The sequence below is a fragment of the Entelurus aequoreus genome, linkage group LG09, assembly GCF_033978785.1.
Source record: "Entelurus aequoreus isolate RoL-2023_Sb linkage group LG09, RoL_Eaeq_v1.1, whole genome shotgun sequence".
NCBI classification, from domain to species: domain Eukaryota; kingdom Metazoa; phylum Chordata; class Actinopteri; order Syngnathiformes; family Syngnathidae; genus Entelurus; species Entelurus aequoreus.
Window position 1 is genome coordinate 69819 of NC_084739.1, and position 23289 is coordinate 93107.

A 23289-nucleotide genomic window follows, 5' to 3' on the forward strand; every position below is an offset into this window, starting at 1 on the left:
TACGGAAAAGAGAGGGTTGTGGCGTTAGTGGACATGGACTGCTTCTACGTGCAAGTGGAGCAGAGACTGAACGCTGCCCTGAAGAATACACCTTGTGTGGTGGCTCAGTATAAGACCTGGAAAGGAGGAGGGTGAGTTTGTGAGCCGGGAGTGTTGTCACCCAGAGAAGTTGACTAAAAATGATGGCTTTTATCAAAGTAAACCTTTCCTACTTCCCCATTTGACAGCACTGCTGTCACTCAAAGTTAAAACCCGCCTCCCTCGTAGCATACACCACGCTGTACTTGTTATTTTCAACCTGCATTCAATTGAATAGACTGCAAATACAAGATACTTAACGTTCGAACTGGAAAACTTCATTTTTTGCAAATATTAGCTCATTTGGAATTTGATGCCTGCAACACGTTTCAAAGAAGCTGGCACAAGTGGCAAAAAAGACTGAGAAAGTTGAAGAATGCTCATCAAACCTTTATTTGGAACATCCCACGGGTGAACAGGCTAATTGGGAACAGGTGGGTGCCGCGATTGGGTATGAAAGCAGCTACCGTGAAATGCTCAGTCGTTCACAAACAAGGATGGGGCGAGGGTCAACAAATGCCTGAGCAAATTGTTAAAAACAACATTCCTCAACCAGCTATTGCAAGGAATTTAGGGATTTCACCATCTACGGTCCGTAATATCATCAAAAGGTTCAGAGAATCTGGAGAAATCACTGCACGTAAGCAGCAAGGCTGAAAACCAACACTGAATGCCCGTGATCTTCGATTCCTCAGGCGGTACTGCATCAAAAACCAACATTAGTGTGTAAAGGATATCACCACATGGGCTCAGGAACACTTCAGAAAGAATCAAAAAACACAGGACGAGATGTTGAACAGTCCTTTGTGCCAAATGTGGAGAGTACTCACTCGAGATGTCCTTGTTGTTGAGAGTGGTAGACAGACAACGTGGGGGTTTGGGGGGTGGGGTGTTCTTGTGAGTTGTATGGGATATGAGACTTGGTCAGGGTTCAATTCCAGGACAATTGGACAAGCGACACATCTTCAGTAGTGTGCCCTTGCACCTGTCGGTAACTACAGTTGGTCGCTACATCTGTAAGTGCAAGTTAAAACTCTCCTATGCAAAGTGAAAGCCATTTATCAACAACACCCAGAAACGCCGCCGGCTTCGCTAGGCCTGAGCTCATCTAAGATGGACTGATGCAAAGTGGAAAAGTGTTCTGTGGTCTGACGAGTCCACATTTCAAATTGTTTTTTGGAAACGTCGCGTCCTTTGGACCAAAGAGGAAAAGAACCCTCCGGACTGTTATAGGCGTAAAGTTCAAAAGCCAGCATGTGTGATGGTATGGGGGTGTATTAGTGGCCAAGGCATGGGTAACTTACACATCTGTGAAGGCGCCATTAATGCTGAAAGGTACATACAGGTTTTTGAGCAACAGTTGTTGCCATCCAAGCAATGTTATCATGGACGCCCCTGCTTATTTCAGCAAGACAATGCCAAGCAGTGTGTTACAACAGCGTGGCTTCGTAGTAAAAGAGTGCGGGTACTAGACTGGCCAGACCTGTGTGGCGCATTATGAAGCCTAAAATACCACAACGGAGACCCCCGGACTGTTGAACAACTTAAGCTGTACATCAAGCAAGAATGGGAAAGAATTCCACCTGAAAAGCTTCAAAAATGTGTCTCCTCAGTTCCCAAACATTTACTGAGTGTTGTTAAAAGGAAAGGCCATGTAACACAGTGGTAAAACTTTTTTGCAATGTGTTGCTGCCATTAAATTCTAAGTTAATGATTATTTCCCCCCAAAATTTAGTTTTTCAGTTCAGACATTAAATATCTTGTCTTTGCAGTCTATTCAATTGAATATAAGTTGAAAAGGATTTGCAAATCATTGTATTCTATTTTAATTTACAAATTACACAATTGCCAACTTCACTGATTTTGGGGTTTTGTACAAAATGACTCAAGGCCGTGTCTTCTGCCAGCATCATAGCCGTGAGCTACGAGGCCAGGGCCCACGGTGTCACCAGAAACATGTGGGTGGACGACGCCAAGAAGCTGTGCCCGGACCTCCAAGTTGCCCGGGTGCCCGAATCTCACGGCAAGGCTGACCTGACCCAGTGAGCGACGCCGATCCCACCGTTCCCACGGCGACGCGCGATGCCGAGGATCTAAAATCAAGCCGTTGTGTCCAGTTACAGGGAGGCCAGCGTGGAGGTGATCGAGGTCATGTCTCGCTTTGCCGTGATTGAGCGGGCCAGTATTGACGAGGCGTACATGGACTTGACGGCGGCGGTCCAGCAGCGGCTTAAAGACGGGGCGGACAAGCATATGGAGGCTCATCTGCTGAGGACCACCTATGTCCAGGGTTACCCGCACAGTTTACCTGAAGGACAGGAAGCAGCTGATGAGGATGCCGTTACAGATAAAGGTAAGCACATCCTGCCAAACTAGTCAAATGCAAGCAGTGATGGGCAGTAACAAGCTACTAGGGTTGTCCCGATACCAATATTTTAGTACCGGTACCAAAATGTATTTCGATACTTTTCGGTACTTTTTTAAATAAAGGGGGACCACAAAAATGGCATTAATGGCTTTATTTCAACAAACATTAAACATATGTTTCTTATTGCAATCAAAGAACAATTTTGTCCTTGAATAAAATAGTGAACATACAAGACAACTTGTCTTTTAGTAGTAAGTAAACAAACAAAGGCTCCTAATTAGTCTGCTGACTAGGGCTGCAACTAACGATTAATTTGATAATCGATTAATTTGTCGATTATTACTTCGATTAATAATCGGATAAAACAGACAAACGACATTTCTATCCTTTCCAGTATTTTATTGAAAAAAAAACAGCATACTGTCACCATACTTATTTTGATTATTGTTTCTCAGCTGTTTGTACATGTTGCAGTTTATAAAAAATAAAAATATTTAAGGAAATAAAAATAAAATAAAAATTGCCTCTGCTCATGCGCATAGCATAGATCCAACGAATCTATGACTAAATTCATCGCCAACTATTTTTATAATCGATTTTAATCTATTTAATCGATTAGTTGTTGCAGCCCTACTGCTGACGTATGCAGTAACATACTGTGTCATTTATCTACCTATTATTTTGTCAACGTTATGAGGGACAAGCTGTAAAAAAATGATTATTAATCCACTTGTTCATTTACTGTTAATATCTGCTTATTGTCAATCAATCAATGTTTATTTATATAGCCCTAAATCACAAGTGTCTCAAAGGGCTGTACAAGCCACAACGACATCCTCGGTACAGAGCCAAACATACGGGCAAGGAAAAACTCACCCCAGTGGGATTGTCTGATATTAACATGTTCTATCCACACTTCTGTTAAAATGTAATAATCACTTATTCTTCTGTTGTTTGGATACTTTACATTAGTTTTGGATGATACCACAATTTTAGGTATCGATCCGATACCAAGTACAGGATCATACATTGGTCATATTCAAAGTCCTCATGTGTCCAGGGACGTATTTCCTGAGTTTATAAACATAATATACATTTAAAAAAAAGGAAAACGGATTTTGTGGCAATAAAAAATATCGATGTAATCATAGTAGTATCAACGAGATGCGCTATTTTACTTGGTATCATTGCAGTGGACGTTAGGTGTAGATCCACCCATGGCGTTTGTTTACATTGTGATGCCGGTGAGCTACGGTGTGTAGTGAAGCATGTTTAGCTATTCCTCGTCCTGCAGTGATAATGGTAATGGTACTTGTAACAAACTGACTTTATTTGTCGCCATGGAGACGAGGATTAGTGATTCAGAAGTAGCTAAAACACTGCAGACTGCAGATGGATGTTCGCCGCTAGCTCGCTAGCCATATCTTAAAGCACCGCTGAGTGAGTTTCAGTGTTATAGCTTCACCTTTACCTTCAGTTTTTAGGCCAAAATGCGTGATTGTGCGCTGCCGAACATGCTCCTATGCTCGCAAAACCAGCAATGTCATGACGTGACGACGCACCGTCATGCCCGGGAACTGGTACTTTTCAAACAGAGTATAGTTTTTATTCATTAGAACCGCGATACTATACCAGTACCGGTATACCGTACAACCCTACAAGCTACAAGTAGCTAAGCTATGTAGCTTCACTACATTTTCTACTTTTTGAACAAGTAGCTTTTCCTGTAGCTCAGCTATTTTTAGACCCATGTACCGAGGTAGCTTACATCAAAGCTACAAAGAGAGGAAAATAGACTATAAATCCAGGCCAAAAAGAAATATAATGAACATTCATACATATGGAGGAAATCCATGATGATTGGTTGGTGTTTTTGCTAATTTTACAGACTGGCCAATCAGAGGCAAGATAAGGCGGGTTATCAAAACCAGGAAGCAAAATCATAACAGAGGACGGCGTGGCGCAGTTGGGAGAGTGGCCGTGCCATGTAACCTCAGGGTTCCTGGTTCAATCCCCACCTTCTACCAACCTCGTCACGTCTGTTGTGTCCTTGGGCAAGACACTTCACCCTTGCTCCTGATGGGTCGTGGTTAGGGCCTTGCATGGCAGCTCCCGCCATCAGTGTGTGTGTGTGGGTGAATGTGGAAATAGCGTCAAAGCGCTTTGAGTACCTTGAAGGTAGAAAAGCGCTATGCAAGTATAACCCATTTACCATTTAATAGACACACACTCATGTCACATGACGACGAGGGAGTCGGAGACAGAGGGACGCTTCAAGCTGACCACTCAAAAAAAACCTTGAAAATGGCAGAGGAATTCTCTCAACCAGATTAGAGTTTTCCTTTAGTGATGGAAATGACGTGCAGGAAACCCACAATAATGAGTGTCCTTAGCCATATTTTAGACAAATGTATGCGTTTAGAGAAAACCATACCCAAAACCTTAGTTTTTAGTTCAATCATAACTGGTCTCTTCTTCTAAGACGTCCAACACAAATGTAGGAACACACATTAAAGTGAGTTGACTTCATGAAAGGTTTTACTGGCACATAACCATTACCAACTGTTCCCAAACAACACACAAGTCATTGTTTTTTTAATCAATATATAGATAGATGCTGTTTTTGTATTGTAGGTCAGTGTTTCCCATAAACTGCCAAGATACCTGTGGGGGCGTGGCTATGGGCGTGGTCAACATGACATAATCGAGTAATTTGCATAATGTACTACAATGATATGATTTTCTCTAAAAAGGCTAAAAAAATGTATACTTACTAATTAATAATAACAGTTTTGTTTTAAACGTCCATCCATTCATCCATTCTACAATATAATTACAACACTTTATGTACATATTTATATACAGATTTGAACAATAAGTTATTCACTGAAATATATTTATTAATTGTGGTTCTCACAAAAAATATATCTTATAAAATATAAAAGCTAAAATGTCTCTTAAAGCTCTGCCCCTTTAATTAGTGCATACTAAATAATTTAACTTTAGCCTACTACTACAACCATATTATTTACCAGCAACATAAAGTGAAACAGAGGCAGAGGTGTCCTGCCACAGTCAGTAACAAATAAACAGAAAACAGTAGTGGTCAAATAAAAATAAGGCAACAAGAGAAGTATCCTACACTTCTCTTTTGTAAAGTAAATCTGAACAGCCTATATGGGCATCTACATCAACTATATGATTTGCCTGAGGAGCTGGACAGGACAAAAAAAAAATTTAAACATTTTTTTTAATTTTTTTAATTTGTGGCGGACGTAATTCTTTCTTGGCGGGCCGCCACAAATAAATGAATGTGTGGGAAACACTAGGTAGAGACAATGAAAAACATTATAGGGGTGGGCCAAAGAAAAGGCAAACTAAATAAATACATACAGTGGGGTGCGGGGACCCCTAAAGGTAGTTGTAGGGTGTCCCCAGCTAAATGACAGATAGTTAATAGTAATATTTGTTAAGGGTGTAACGGTACGTGTATTTGTATTGAACCGTTTCGGTACGGGGGTTCCGGTTTGGTTCGGAGGTGTACCGAACGAGTTTCCACACGGACATATTAAGTAGCGTAACGCACGTTGTGTAAACAATGCAGACCGAGGCACAACACACGGCATGCTAGCAGCTAACGGGCTAGGATAGACTGACCATACGTCCTCTTTTCACCGGACATGTCCTCTTTTGCGGAGCTGTCCGGGCGGAGTTTCTTAAATGCCTCAAATGTCCGGCATTTTGAGTTAGGGTTGCGTGTATTTTCGATGTACGTTCAGGGTTAAGAAGGGGTTAAAAACAAAACAAATTGTGCGCACAGCAGCATTGGTGAGGGAGGGGCGGAGACAGAGAGAGAGAGTTATGATAAATGCACATGCGTCGCCAGGCTCTGCTTTTTATCCATAGATTTATCACATTTAATTTTTTATTATCTAGAGCAGGGGTGTCAAAAGTGTGCCCCGGAGGCCATTTGCGGCCCACAGCTAATGTTTTAAAGGCCCACGGCACATTCTAAAAATACTATTAAAATAAACAAAAACATAACAAAAGTGAAATAAAAAAGCTTAAAGGTTAAATGTAATTTAGAAAAAGTTGCAATGTTGACTACAAAGCTGTTTTTTTTTCTTTCAAACTGTCATTGCTCAAAACCTAATATTAGGAATGTCCGATAATGGCTTTTTTGCCGATATTTGATATTCCAATATTGTCCAATTCTTAATTACCGATATCAACCGATACCGATATATACAGTCGTGGAATTAACACATTATTATGCCTAATTTGGACAACCAGGTATGGTGAGCATAAGGTCCTTTTTAAAAAAATTCATAAAATAAGATAAATAAATTAAAAACATTTTCTTGGAATAAAAAAAGAAAGTAAAACAATATAAAAACAGTTACATAGAAACTAGTAATTAATGAAAATGAGTCAAATTAACTGTTAAAGGTTAGTACTATTAGTGGACCAGCAGCACGCACAATCATGTGTGCTTACGGACTGTATTCCTTGCAGACTGTATTGATATATATTGATATATAATGTAGGAACCAGAATATTAATAACAGAAAGACACAACCCTTTTGTGTGAATGAGTGTAAATGGGGGAGGGAGGTTTTTTGGGGTTGGTGCACTAATTGTAAGTGTATCTTGTGTTTTTTATGTTGATTTAATAAAAAAATTTAAAAAACGATACCGATAATTAAAAAAACGATACCGATAATTTCCGATATTACATTTTAAAGCATTTATCGACATCTCTACATAATATTGAATCAAAATCAATGTTATTATGAATTATTGACCTATCCAAGGTTCCCATTACTTCACATCAAATATTCCACTCAGAAAAATATTTTTGGTGGAAGATTTTGCAAATTTGGTAAATAAATAACCCAAAAATATATATTTTGTTGTTTTCTTACTGTACCGAAAATGAACCGAACCGTGACCTCTAAACCGAGGTACGTACCGAACCGAGATTTTTGTGTACCGTTACACCCCTACAATATCTAGATATATGCTGTTTTTGTATTGTAGGTAGAGACAATGAATAACATTATAGGGGTGGGCCAAAGAAAAGGCAAACTAAATAAATACATACAGTGGGATGCGGGGACCCCTAGAGGTAGTTGTAGGGTGTCCCCAGCTAAATGACAGATAGTTAATAGTAATATTTGTACACTCTCATTTGATATTATACATGTGGGACCATAGATAGAAATGCTGTTAAATGTAGCTTTGATGTAGCAAGATACTTTTGTCGTGTAGCTTCTCCGGGGATAGCTTCCCCTGTAGCTGACTGTATTATGCTGATATTATGTATTTGTACTAGGGCTGCAACTAACGATTAATTTGATAATCGATTAATCTGTCGATTATTACTTCGATTAATCGATTAATAATCGGATAAAAGAGACAAACTACATTTCTATCCTATCCAGTATTTTATTGGAAAAAAACAACATACTGGCACCATACTTATTTTGATTATTGTTTCTCAGCTGTTTGTACATGTTTCAGTTTATAAATAAAGGTTTATTAAAAAAAATAAAAATAAAAATTATAAAAAAAACAAAAAAACTCTGCGCATGCGCATAGCATAGATCCAACGAATCGATGACTAAATTAATCGGCAACTATTTTAATAATCGATTTTAATCGATTTAATCGATTTTAATCGATTTAATCGATTACCGTAATTTCCGGAACTATAAGCCGCACCTGACTATAAGCCGCACCAGCTAAATTTAGGGGAAAATACAAATTGCTCCATATATAAGCCGCACCCGACTATAAGCCGCAGGGTTTTGATGTGTAACTAGCGTAGTATATAGGGGTTCCTGCTACCACGGAGGGGATTGTCGGGACAGAGATGACTGTTTGGGAACGCAAAGCGTCCCATTTATTAACTATAAATCTTTCAATCATTCAATCAAACTTTCACATCTTTGACATGGCGAACAGCATTCGTGCAGAGTACAAATAATACAACGCTGCAAAGTAATACAAAGTGCTCGCCTGTACGTTATCAAAATAACCAGCCTACCGGTATATGAAAAGTCAGTCTTTAATCATTGTGTCATCGTCTTCCTCCTGCGTACTAAAACCACCCAAATCCTCTTCGTCGGTGTCGGAGAAGAACAGGCCGTATATAAGCCGCACCCTTGTATAAGCCGCAGGGACCAGAACGAGGGGGAAAAGTAGCGGCTTATAGTCCGGAAATTACGGTAGTTGTTGCAGCCCTAATTTGTACCATAAATTGATTAACGTGGACCCCGCCTTAAACAAGTTGAAAAACTTATTGGGGTGTTACCATTTAGTGGTCATTTGTACGGAATATGTACTGTACTGTGCAATCTACTAATACAAGTTTCAATCAATCAATCAATCAGCTTAGCTACATTAAATCGAGACTAACTTGCAACTTAGCTCAGTACATTTCCCAAGAAGCTTGCCCATCACTGCGTGTAGGTGTAAGAATAAATGCATACAGTTAATACATGTTTCCTCTGTAGAGAAGCAGAGGTCCTCAGGTGTCCAGCAGTGGTTAGCATCCATACCTACCAACAACTGCGCAGAGCTCCAGCTCACCACGGGGGCCCTCATTGTGGAGGAAATGAGGGCGGCTGTGGAGCAACACACAAGCTTCAGCTGTTCAGCTGGCATCTCGCACAACAAAGTAAGAAAATTGGTTACTGGTTAGGGAAAAATTATTTATATGTGTCTGTGCACATTTTATCGTCCTATTTTACTAATAATTATAGTACAACAAAAATATAGTAACCATCTCATTCATAGTAGGTATGTTGTCTGTGTTGTTTTAGTTTCACATTACATTTTAGGCCTGCCAAAGATAGTGCTAACCACTAAGGCAGGGGTCACCAACCTTTTTCAAACCAAGGGCTACTTCTTGGGTACAGATTAATGCGAAGGGCTACCAGTTTGATACACACTTAAATAAATTGCCAGAAGTAGCCAATTTGCTCAAATTACCTTTAACTCTGTTATTATTAATAATTAATGATATTTATCTTTGTGGAAACACTGATCATCTTAATGATTTCTCACAATAAATATATATAGAAACAGATAAATATCAATATGCAACACTTTATTTTTATATTTTCTTTAAGTGCACATTTTTCAAATTGAACATTTTCAAATGATCACTTTTAAGACAGTCTTGTGAAATCACAATATCCCATTTTAACTAGCTAGCCACTAACATTTTTTAACAAATCATGAATTACTTTGCACCATGTTTGTACAAATAATAACTCATGTAAAATACAAAAGTAAACTCTCAAATTTTTAAATCATGTCACACTTTGAACTGGACACCAAATCTGTTATCTGTTTCTTTGTCAGTTAGTAGGAAGCCTGGCATTGCATGCTGTTAACTAGTGTGTTGTACTCTGGTGTGTAACTTGACACTGCAACTCTGAGTGAGTCTTGCAGATGTGCATCAGTGAGGCGTGTTCTGTGTTTGTTCTTGATGAAGTTCATGTCAGAAAAGGCTGATTCACAAAGATAAGATTTTTCCTCATTGTTTGCGGAACCTTCTTAATCTTTTGGACATATTTTCACAGCAATCTGGCCTTAAGCTTAATTATGATAAATGTAAAATGTTAAGGATCGGAAATCTAAAGGGAACGTCCTTTCGAATGGAATGCAAAGTGCCTGTTTTGTGGACAGATGGACCAGTTAACATACTTGGTGTTGTTGTCCCAGAAAATCTGGAAGATCTAGGCTCAGTAAATTATGATAATCGACTAAGAAAGCTGGACAAAATTATGCAATTATGGAAAGGGAAATCCCTAACCTTGTATGGTAAAATGTCTATTGCCAACTCGTTAATTATTCCTCAATTTATTTATTTGTTTTTGTCATTACCAGCTCCATCACAAAACTTTTTTAAGATTTATGAGCGGAGGGTCTTCGATTTTGTCTGGAACGGCAAACCAGAAAAGATTAAAAGAAAGGTTTTGTACAAAGAGTATGAATATGGGGGCCTGAAACTTCTCAACCTTGAAGCTATGTGTCTGTCTTTAAAAGCATCAATTGTTCCAAAGATGTATTTAAACATTGAGTGGTACACAAATGTCCTGTTGGACAAAAAACATGTACTGTATCAAAATAAATTGTATCCTTTTTTACAAGTGATCCCCTCCCAGAGAGTCTGCTGGGAAACATGGCAGGGTTCATAAAGGAAACAATCCACTCATAGTGGTGTTTTCAATTTTATGTGCCAGAAAAAAGAGACGATATTTTGCAGCAGTTAATATGGATGAACTCTAATATTGTAATAGATGGAAAGCCTTTCTTTTGGAAAAATATGTTTGAAAGAGGAATCATTTTTGTCAATGATATTATCAATGAGAATGGTAAAATTATGAAGTATGATGAATTTAGAGCTATGTATGGTGATGCTTGCTCAAGCTTTTCATTTTATCAACTAACTGGAGTAATTGGGAAAAGATGGAAACAAATAATTAATTATGGAACTACTAAATTATTAGTTTGTAAACCTCTAATAAGAAATTCTAGTTGGCAAAAAGGAACTAAAATAAATAGAAAAATATATAATTTTTATTTAATAAAGAAATCTTTGAAGGCTGCCTCATACAACACAAATGGAAAATGGGAGGACTTTTTTGACTGCCCGTTGCCATGGGATGCCATATTCAAACTAATCTATAAAACCACTATCGATGTGCAAAATCGTTATTTTCAAATTAAAATTATTTATAACTTCTTACCCACAGGGAAAATGTTAAAATTATGGAATATGACAGAGTCAGATGATTGCCGATTTTGTTGTCAGGAGCCTGAATCCACCCTGCATTTGTTTTGGTATTGTCATATTGTGTCTTTGTTTTGGGTGGAAGTTGAAAAAATGTGTTTAAGGATTGGTTTGTTTATGAAGCTTAATGTGGTTTCTGTTATTTTAGGAGAGTTCATTGACAATCATGATTTAGTCAATTTAATTATAGTACTCTGTAAAATGTTTATTTTTAAGGCCAAAAACAGATATTCACTTAGTATTACTTTCTTTAAAACATTTATTCAGTATTTTCTAACTTTAGAAAGTTACATGGTTGAAAAGGATAATGATGCCAAAAAACATTAAAAAAAAGATGAGAAGTCCTCAAAGGCTTATTTTGAAAGTATAATTATGTTTATAGATTATATGATATCTGTTGTTGTGTTCCCTAATTTGAGTGACCTGGACATAATCTGGACTGTACATAAATGCTTATTTTGAAAATGTAATTTTGTTTATAAATTATATGCAATCTGTTGTGTTCCCTAATTTTTTTCTGTGTACATGAATGAAGGTGTGTGTTGCTGAGTCCGACTTGGACATTATCTGGACTGGGCCTGGTTTTAAAAACCCTTTAAACAAATCTAATTTCATTGACAACCTGGTCTGTTGAAGATAAGGCCCTTTTTTAAAAAATAAAATAAAATAAGATAAATAAATAAAAAACATTTTCTTGGATAAAAAAGAAAGTAAAATAATATAAAAATAATTACATAAAAAATAGTAATTAATGAAAATGTTAGTGGACCAGCAGCCTATACAATCATGTGTGCTTCAGGGACTGTGTCCCTTGCAGATGTGTTGTCTATGTTGTGGGAACCAGAATATTGGTAGCAGAAAGAAATAACCCCTTTTGTGTGAGTGGGTGTGGATGAGTGTGCATGGGGGAGGTTGTTTGGGTTGATGCACTGATTGAAAGTGTATCTTGTGTTTTTTCTATGTAGATTTAATTTAAAAAAAAAAAAATAATAATTTTTTTTTTTTTTTTACAACAGGCCCGCGGGCGACTCATCTGGTCCTTACGGGCGACCTGGTGCCCGCGGGCACCGCGTTCGTGACCCCTGCACTAAGGGGTATTTTAGCCCTGCGGCCTGCAGCACATTTTGAAAATACTATTACAAAAAAAAGCATAACAAAGTGGAATAAAAGGGCGCACAGGTGTAATGTATCAAGAAAATGTTGCAATATTGGTACTAATAACACAAAGCTGCCATGCAGGAAGTTTTTTTACTGTAAAACTGCCCTTGCTCAAAAAAATAACGTATAATCGTCGGATGGATCTGAAGTTAATCTCGGGACCTAAGTGTTGAAAGTAAACATAATATACAGTACAGGCCAAAAGTTTGGACACATCCTCTCATTCAATTCTTTATTTTCATGACTATTTACATTGTAGATTGTCACTGAAGGCATCACAACTATGAATGTGGAGTTATGTACTTCACAAAAAAAAGGTGAAATAACGGAAAACATGTTTTATATTCTAGTTTCTTCAAAATAGCCCCCTTTTGCTCTGATTACTGCTTTGCACACTCTTGGCATTCTCTGGATGCACTTCAAGCACACCTGTGAAGGTGACTACCTCTTGAAGCTCATGGAGAGAATGCCAGGAGTGTGCGAACAAGTAATCAGAGCAAAGGGTGGCTATTTTGAAGAAACGAGAATATATATATATATACTGTATATATATATTTAACTTTTTTTTGTTAAGTACATAACTCCACATTTCAACTCATTCAGACCATTCAAGTTTTTTTCACCATTTTCAAAAAATGTCCCGCTTTTCTCGAAATTCCCAAATTTTGGGAAATTCAATGGGACATTCTTCCAAGTTCCACAACTCCCACATGTTTCATCTGATTCAAACCGTTCCAACTTCAAAATATTCAGCCTGTTTGAGAATTGTGTGCACCTACTTCAACGATTCAAAAAAAAATTCCAGGATTTTCCAGAATCCCTGGTTTTCCTAAGCCCTATTTCCACCCTTTTTTCTGGCGACTACTCCTTCCACATTTTTCAACGCATTTCAACCGTTTCACCGTCAAAACATTCCTCTTAAATCAGGACAAAAAAACAAAACATGTTTATTGAACTGGAAAAATTCCCGGTTTCCCCAAAATTCCAGGAATTCCGTAGTCAATTCAACATGTTACTACTTCAACATTTCTCGACTGATTTGAAAAATTCCAACACCAACCATTTCAAATCATTCAGACCATTCAAGTTTTTTTGACCATTTTCAAAAAATTTCCCGCTTTTCCCGAAATTCCCAAATTTTGGGAAATTCAATGGGACATTCTTCAAAGTTCCACAACTTCCACATGTTTCATCTGATTCAAACTGTTCCAACTTCAAAATATTCAGCCTGTTTGGGAATTGTGTGCTCTACTTCAACAATTCTAAAAAAAATTCCAGGATTTACCAGAATCCCTGGTTTTCCAAAGCCCTATTTCCACTCTTTTTTCTGGCGACTACTCCTTCCACATTTTTCAACGCATTTCAACCGTTCCACCGTCAAAACATTCCTCTTAATCAGGACAAAAAAACGAAATTGTTTTTTGAACTGGAAAAATTCCCGGTTTTCCCCGAAATTCCAGGAATTCCGTAGTCAATTCAACATGTTACTACTTCAACATTTCTCGACCGATTTGAAAAATTCCAACACCAACCATTTCAAATCATTCAGACCATTCAAGTTTTTTACCATTTTCAAAAAATTTCCTGCTTTTCCCGAAATTCCCAAATTTTTGGAAATTCAATGGGACATTCTTCAAAGTTCCACAACTCCCACATTTTTCATCTGACTCAAACTGTTCTAACTTCAAAATATTCAGCCTGTTTGGGAATTGTGTGCTCTACTTCAACAATTCTAAAAAAATTCCAGTATTTTCTAGAATTTCTGGTATTCCAAAGCCCTTTTTCCACCCTTTTTTCTGCCGACTACTCCTTCCACATTTTTCAACGCATTTCAACCGTTCCACCGTCAAAACATTCCTCTTAATCAGGACAAAAAAACAAAAGATGCTTTTTGAACTGGAAAAATTCCCGGTTTTCCCTGAAGTTTCAGGAATTCCTTAGTCAATTCAACATCTTACTACTTTAACATTTCTCGACCGATTTGAAAAATTCCAACACCAACCATTTCAACTCATACCATTTTCACCATTTTCAAAAAATGTCCCGCTTTTCCCGAAATTCCCAAATTTTTGGAAATTCAATGGGACATTCTTCCAAGCTCCACAACTCCCACATTTTTCATCTGATTCAAACTGTTCCAACTTCAAAATATTCAGCCTGTTTGGGAATTGTGTGCTCTACTTCAACAATTCTAAAAAAAATTCCAGGATTTACCAGAATCCCTGGTTTTCCAAAGCCCTATTTCCACTCTTTTTTCTGGCGACTACTCCTTCCACATTTTTCAACGCATTTCAACCGTTCCACCGTCAAAACATTCCTCTTAATCAGGACAAAAAAACGAAATTGTTTTTTGAACTGGAAAAATTCCCGGTTTTCCCCGAAATTCCAGGAATTCCGTAGTCAATTCAACATGTTACTACTTCAACATTTCTCGACCGATTTGAAAAATTCCAACACCAACCATTTCAAATCATTCAGACCATTCAAGTTTTTTACCATTTTCAAAAAATTTCCTGCTTTTCCCGAAATTCCCAAATTTTGGGAAATCCAATGGGACATTCTTCCAAGCTCCACAACTCCCACATTTTTCATCTGATTCAAACTTTTCCAACTTCAAAATATTCAGCCTGTTTGGGAATTGTGTGCTTTACTTCAACATTTTTAAAAAAAATTCCAGGATTTACCAGAATCCCTGGTTTTCCAAAGCCCTATTTCCACTCTTTTTTCTGGCGACTACTCCTTCCACATTTTTCAACGCATTTCAACCGTTTCACCGTCAAAACATTCCTCTTAATCAGGACAAAAAAACGAAATTGTTTTTTGAACTGGAAAAATTCCCGGTTTTCCCCGAAATTCCAGGAATTCCGTAGTCAATTCAACATGTTACTACTTCAACATTTCTCGTTCGATTTGAAAAATTCCAACACCAACCATTTCAAATCATTCAGACCATTCAAGTTTTTTACCATTTTCCAAAAATTTCCCGCTTTTCCCATTGAATTTAATGAGACATTCTTTAAAGTTCCACAACTCCCACATGTTTCATCTGATTCAAACCGTTCCAACTTCAAAATATTCAGTCTCTTTGGGAATTGTGTGCACCTACTTCAACGATGAATTTTTTTCCCCCCAGGATTTCAGTTCGACTTCAGCATTGGAGCATCCACACGCAATTCCTTCAGGAATTGCCTGATTTAGTGTTGTTATGGTTTCCCCCTTGCAGGTGCTGGCTAAACTGGCGTGTGGTTTGAACAAACCTAACCGACAGACGATATTGCCGCTGGATTCTGTGACGGAACTTTTCAACACTCTGCCCATTAGCAAGATGTGAGTATCCGTCTTCTTCCTTGACCCCTAAATCCTTAATATTCACCCCTCTGCTTTTTATTTACGCAAGACGTAACCTGGGAGGCAAACTGGGGGCGTCCATCACGGCACACCTGCAAGTGGAGAACATGGGGGAGCTGACTCGCTTCTCTCAAGCCCAACTGGGGAAGCACTTTGGCGAGAAAACAGGGTAGGACCCGCCCCGACCCCAAACCCGACGCGACACGGCAACAATCTGCTCTCCCCAGGCAGTGGCTGTACGACCTGTGCCGCGGGGTGGAGTTCGAAGCCGTGAAACCGAGGCAGCTGCCCAAGTCCATCGGCTGCAGTAAAAACTTCCCTGGGAAGACGTCGCTCGTTACAAAAGAGCAGGTACTCCCACTAATTAGACAATATGCCAATTATCGCTGTTGCTGATGTTTAGTCAAATGTAAAAGAAAGTCTGTCTGCAAAGGTGCAGCACTGGCTTCATCAGCTGGCTCTGGAGTTGGAGGAGAGGCTGACCAAGGACAGAGAAGTGGTGAGGAAAAGTAGGATTTAGGTTTGTACGGTGTAGTTTCCTAATGAACATACTTGCCAACCCTCCCGATTTTCCCGGGAGACTCCCGAATTCCAGTGCCCCTCCCGAAAATCTCCCGGGGCAACCATTCTCCCGAATTTCCACCCGGACAACAATATTGGGGTTTAGCGTCCTCTCTCACCTGAAAAGGAGACTATTATATATGTCTCCGTTATCCATAGGTTTATCTATAACCCATAAAGTAGGCAGGCACGGAGCTATTTCCCAGCGTGTGTTTATTCCAGCCGGCACGTTAATACACTGACACACAACATCCGGATTCCCATCATGCATTGCTACAAAACTACAGCAAGTAGTAATGTCCAAAAATACAACAGAGACGAAGCAGAAGAACGAAGAAGAGACACGGCGACGACGAGTAAGAAGAAGAAGTACGCTCGCAAGTTCCAAGACGATTGGAAAAAATAATTTCAGTTCATCCAGGACAGCTGGAAGGGGAAGTGGTACGCTGCCTGCACATTTTGTAGATCAGGGGCCGTACTTATCAAGCTTCTTAGAATTACTCCTAAGAAGTCTGCTAAGAGTTGACTTAAGAGTAAATAAATTCTTCGCTGAAAGCTGCACTTAAAAGTTAGTTATCAAGCGTCTTACTCACACTTTCAGCGAAGTGTAGGACTGAATCTTAAGTGTCACACTCAGAGCTGAATTACGACATTACTATGTGCCGTAAACGCAATTTTAGGTGATGTCATTTCTGTGTCCATAGAAAGGACCAATCACGGAAGGGAATCCGTTGTATAAGAATAAAGAAATATCTTGGAAATATTTAAGTGGACAATGGGAGTGTATATTTTGACAATAAACTACAAAATAATACAAAACAAACTAGTCCCCGCCGGCACTCACGCTACTGCTCCCTCTCTTCTATCGCCCACACACTCACTGACGTCACTCACCTCACGGCCACACACATACGCTACTGTCATAACATTTTCTTTCCAATTCATTAATTAGGCAACTCATTTGAAACTGGTGTGGGTGGCTCTATATATACTAGCCCACTGCAGCCACATGCAGAAATCAACAAGGAATCGAAAAGTATTAAATCTGTGACAAAAATAATATCCGCTCTGTCTAAACGATACCGTTTGATCAGCTGCTCGTCATCAAAAAAAAAAAAACATTGTTCCGTTCCCTGAACATTCGCGCACGTCTCTCTCGCCTCAGTGCCATCCCCTGCTGGCAACTCCTAACCACTTAAGACACCTCTGAAGGTCTCTTAAATATCGTGGAGAGTAGGAGTGATTCTTAGACTTAAGAACGTTGATAAAAAGCTTTTATTCTTAAGTTTGAGAGTAGGACTAAATTTCGCAAATTGTCAGGACTTAAGTGTAAAATGGCACTCTAAGAAGCTTGATAAGTACGGCCCCAGACTTTTATGTGTGTATATGTGTAAATAAATGAACACTGAAATTCAAGTATTTTTATATATATATATATATATATATATATATATATATATATATATATATATATATATATATATATATATATATATATATATATATATATATATATATATACATATATTAGGGCTGCAACAACTAATCGATTAAATCGATTATAAAAATAGTTGCCGATTAATTTAGTCATTGATTCGTTAGATCTATGCTATGCGCATGCGCAGAGGCTTTTTTTTTTTTTTCATGATTATTTTTTGTATTTTTTTATAAACCTTTATTTATAAACTGCAACATTTACAAACAGCTGAGAAACAATAATCAAAATAATTATGGTGCCAGTATGCTGTTTTTTTTTTCTTCCAATAAAATACCGGAAAGGATAGAAATGTAGTTTGTCTCTTGTATCCGATTATTTATCGATTAATCGAAGTAATAATCGACACATTAATCGATTATCAAATTAATCATTAGTTGCATCCCTAATATATATACATAAGAAATACTTGAATTTCAGTGAATTCTAGCTATAAATATACTCCACCCCCCCCTTAACCCCGGCCCCGCCCACCTCAGATCCCCCCGTCCCATAACCCCGGCCCCTCCCGCCTCAGGTGCTTTCACGGATAATATCTTGCCAATAAAAGGAGAATAATACCAATAGTGAGAAGAGTTCAAATGAAATCTGATGCACGCAAAAAATAAAATGGCCGCACGCTCTCAATCTTCCAGAACGGCCGAGTGGCGAAGTCGCTAACAGTCGGCGTGCGCCAGCTGGGCGACACCCGGCCCAGCGGCTTCTCCCGTTGTTGCGCCTTAGTCCGCTACGACGCCGCCAAGCTGTCCACTGACAGCTTCGCCATCATCAGGAGCCTCAACACGGCAGGAAACCAGCAGGCGGCGTGGTATGTACCCACATATTGACATGCATGAACATGGTTACAGTCGGGGTGGCATCCTAGGAATGATGTGGTTTGCATACTTCAAAGACTTCATGTCGGTCATTGGAATGATTTACTAGAAGATGTAGAATATAACCTGAAATAGTATTTATTGGAATGACTTCTATTTGATTTAGTCACAACAATATTCCCATTCAACAAAAACGTTATTAGATAAATCGATCATGAAATAAGTAAATCAAAGCATTTTAGATTATAATTAACATTTAATTCCTAACATTAATGAAATAAAAGGTTACGAAATAAAAATGTCGGTAAACTAGAAAATAAATATAATTAGTAGAAATATTTCTGATTATTTTGCACAATTTTAATTAATACTTTGATAATGTATTAATATAGTTTACATTTAAGTAATATAATTCATACAGTATATTTTTTTAAATTTTGGCACAAAACAAACATTACAAAATAATGTGTTGATATCTACGTCACTATCCTCACCTATGGTGGGTTTTGGGTACCCCCTCAGAGACAGGGGGAGAAGATCTGTCATCTGAGTAAAGTTGCAGCTCCTCCACACGGAGAGGAGCCAGATGAGGTCCTCAGACGCCCCCTGGACACCTTCACTGGAGAGGTGTTTAGGGCACGTCCGACCGGTAGGAGACCACGGGGAAGACGACAGTATGTCTCCCGGCTGGCTCGGGAACGCCTCGAGATCCCCCGGGAGGCGCTTGACGAAGTAGCTGGGGAGAGGGAAGTCTGGGCTCTGCTTAGGCTGCTGCCCCCGCGACCCGACTTCGGATAAGCGGAAGAAAATGGATAGTTGACATTTTAATTACCGGTAATTCATTAATATTTTAATCATTCATTATATATATATATATATATATATATATATATATATATATATATATATATATATATATATATAATGAATGATTAAAATATTTTTTTAAAACTATGTAAAAAATATTTAAACAAAACAAAATAACATATATATATATATATATGTATGTGTGTTATTTTTTTGCAGTAAAATCTGAAGATTTTTTAAAAAATTGTATTTAAAAATAAATAAAATAACATATATATATATATATATATGTTATTTTATTTTATATATTTTTTTGTATGTAAAAATAAATAATATATATATATATATATAAAAAATAAATAAAATAACATATATATATATGTATATATATAATGTTATTTTATTTTTTACATACAAAAACATATATAAAATAAAATAACATATATATATGTATGTTATTTTATTTATTTTTACATACAATTAAAAAAAAAAACTTCAGATTTTACTGAAAAAAAACTGCCAGCTCAGTCGCCAGAATTCTACAATTTTTAGTTTAAAAAAAGTGTATATATATATATATATATATATATATATATATATATATATATATATATATATATATATATATATATATATATATATATATATATATATATATATATATATATATATATATATACTATATATATATATATATATATACTATATATATATATATATATATACTATATATATATATATATATATATATATGTGTGTGTGTGTATATACAGTATATATACATATATAAGTGTGTATATATATATATATATATAAACTATATTAAATACACGGTAAATACAAAGTAATTCAATAAATAAATTGGCCATAATCAGACAAATATAAACACTGCAAATTAATACAATTATTTAATATTATAATTTACAATGTAGTAAATTAATGGAAAATGTATTTCACAATGTATGTTGCGAATGTTTAAAAAGGTAATTATATACGTAAATTGTTAATTAAATGTTTTTTTTTAAAACTAGGTAATTTTTTAAGGTTATATTTCATGACTTGATTGATGGTTTTATGTAATCCATTTTTCATTTTAATGTATTTTGTTTGGTTTTCGTTTTGGCACAAGACAAGCTTCATTTCAAATACACGGTAAATCAAAAGTAATGTAATAAATAAATTGGCCATTATCAGACAAATATAAACACTGCAAATTAATACGATTATTTGATATTATAGTTTACAATGTGGTAAATCAACGGTAAATGTATTTCACAACTTGCGTTGCGTATATATAAAAAGGTATTTTCATGCATAAATTGTACATAAAAATAAAAAAAGTTATATTATATATGTATATATATATATAGTTAAGGTTATATTTCATGACTTGATTGAATTATTTTTTTCATTTGAATGAATTTAGTTGGCTTTCATTTTGGCGACCTGCATAGTCAAGTAAATTAAAATGTCATTAAATCATTAAATAAGCAGGTTCAGCAATTTCCAATAATGTATTTCACACTTTAATTTATTCATTATTATTGATCATTTAACCAAATTGTATAACATTCTACTGAACGATTTCTGCAGGACTCCACCCCTCACCCTGCTGCACCTCTCCGCCAGCAAGTTCAGTGGCACCCCTTCAGCAGCAGGGGGCAGCATCGCCGACTTCTTCAGCGCTGACGTGACGTCCACTCCCACCCTGCCCTCCGGCAGTCCCGCCCCCCCCACTCACGCCACTCGCAGACCTCCGAGCGGCATCCGGTCTTTCTTCCAAAAGAAGCCGAGACAAAACGAGGGCGAAGAGGCCGTTTGGACTCCGCCACCATCCACTCCACGCTCCGACATCGCCTCCTTCTTCCACAAGAAACGTGCTGAGAGATGTTCGGAGGAGTCCAAACCGGAACCGACAGCGCTCCAAGAAACGCGAGCCGACGCCATCGCACCGCAGCCTGCATGTGATGAGGAGGAAGACGTTGAAGAGGAAGACCGGCTGAAGTGTGAGCGCTGCGGTCAGGACGTGTCTGCGTGGGACATGCCTGAACACCACGACTATCACTTCGCCTTGGACTTGCACGACTCCTTCTCTTCTCCTGCATCCTCCTCGGCCAGAGCAGGACCTCCGGCACCGGCCTCTCGGGGTAAAACAAAAACCAGAGGCCCTTCAGGACCTCACTCAAAAAGACCTCGCTCACAAGGCGGAACTGCTGGGACTCTCGACTCTTTTTTCCAAAAAAATTGATCTTTTATTGTGAAAGTGCCTTTCGTAATCAAATAAAAACATACTTTATTCCTGGCTGTGATTTATTGTAATGCACAGGTGTCAAACTCAAGGCCCGGGGGCCAAACCTGGCCAGCTACATCATTTTATGTGGCCCCGTGAAAGCCTGGAAATAATATGAGTTAATAAAGTACTTTGTTTTCTTACTAAAAAGGTATTTGTTCTTTCTAATTTGATATTTAAAAATAACATGCAATTTCATATCTTTTCAACTTTAATTGTATCTAATAATGCGGCAAAATATTACATTCCAAAACATTTGTTAAAATAAAAATAAATACTTCAATATCTGCTGGACTTATAATGTCATGGTAAGTTACCCATCAAATTGTCCTCTGTAAAAATGACAATAGATTTTAAGGTAAAATTCTGCCATTTATATCGTACAAAAAAGCTTTTGTACCGTTTTTCCATATACATTAACACACTATAAAAAACAACCGAATATTTTATTGTGGAAAAACTGCCAGCTCTGCTCCATGAATTTTATTGTAACACAGATTTTACTGCAAAAAAACTGCAAGCTCAGTCTCCAAAATTCTACAATTTTTAGTAAAAAAAACAAAATATAAATTATATATATATATATATATATATATATATATATATATATATATATATATATATATATATATATATATATATATATATATATATAAATAAATGTTATTTTATTTTACATAGTTTAAAAAAAAAATCTTCAGATTTTACTGCAAGCTCAGTCTCCAAAATTCTAAAATTTTTAGTAAAAACAAAAACATTATATATATATATATATATATATATATATATATATATATATATATATATATATATATATATATATATATATATATATATATATATATATATACCGGTATATATATATATATATATATATATATATATATATATATATATATATATATATATATATATATATATATATATATATATATATATATATATATATATATGTATGTGTGTGTGTGTGTGTATACAGTATATATACATATATAAGTGTGTATATATATATATACATATATAAGTGTGTGTGTATATATATATATATGTATATATATATATAAATAAAATAAATACATTTTTAAAAAAATATTATAAAAAAAATTAGAATTCTGGAGACTGGGCTGGCAGTTTTTTTGCAGTAAAATCTGAAGATTTATTTTTAAACAGTGTATGTAAAAAAAATAAACAAATAAAATAAACAAAAATATATATATATATATATTTTTATTTTTTTTAATTTTTTTTTACTAAAAATTGTAGAATTCTGGAGACTGAGCTGGCAGTTTTTTGCAGTAAAATCTGCAGATTTTTTTTTAAAAAAGTATGTAAAAAAGAAAGAAAGACATATATATATATATATATATCAATATATATATATATACTTATATATATGTATATTATATATTTAAAAAAAAAAACGTAAAATCTGCAGATTTTTTTTTTAAAAAGTGTATGTAAAAAAGAAAGAAAGACATATATATATATACATACTAACATACATACACACACACATATATATATATATATATATATATATATATATATATATATATATATATA

At 36.4% G+C, this 23289-nt stretch overlaps 1 protein-coding gene across 2 annotated transcripts in view; it reads left to right on the forward strand.

Annotated features, from left to right (window-relative positions):
• LOC133657042 (DNA polymerase eta-like) overlaps nucleotides 1-21768 on the forward strand; it is a 21902-nt gene extending 134 nt beyond the window's left edge. The window contains exons 1-10 of one of the 2 annotated variants that reach the window (XM_062057925.1): nucleotides 1-131; nucleotides 1986-2120; nucleotides 2196-2431; nucleotides 8965-9128; nucleotides 15634-15737; nucleotides 15808-15927; nucleotides 15986-16109; nucleotides 16192-16257; nucleotides 18450-18622; nucleotides 21030-21759. The exon at nucleotides 1-131 is cut by the window's left edge and continues 134 nt beyond it. In XM_062057925.1, the coding sequence (XP_061913909.1) occupies nucleotides 1-131; nucleotides 1986-2120; nucleotides 2196-2431; nucleotides 8965-9128; nucleotides 15634-15737; nucleotides 15808-15927; nucleotides 15986-16109; nucleotides 16192-16257; nucleotides 18450-18622; nucleotides 21030-21684 (1908 nt within the window). In that variant the 3' untranslated portion in view covers nucleotides 21685-21759. Of the gene's footprint in view, nucleotides 132-578; nucleotides 719-1985; nucleotides 2121-2195; nucleotides 2432-8964; nucleotides 9129-15633; nucleotides 15738-15807; nucleotides 15928-15985; nucleotides 16110-16191; nucleotides 16258-18449; nucleotides 18623-21029 lie in introns of those variants that run through there. The other variant, XM_062057926.1, reaches the window with a different exon arrangement.
• The last annotated feature ends 1521 nt before the right edge of the window (nucleotides 21769-23289 follow it).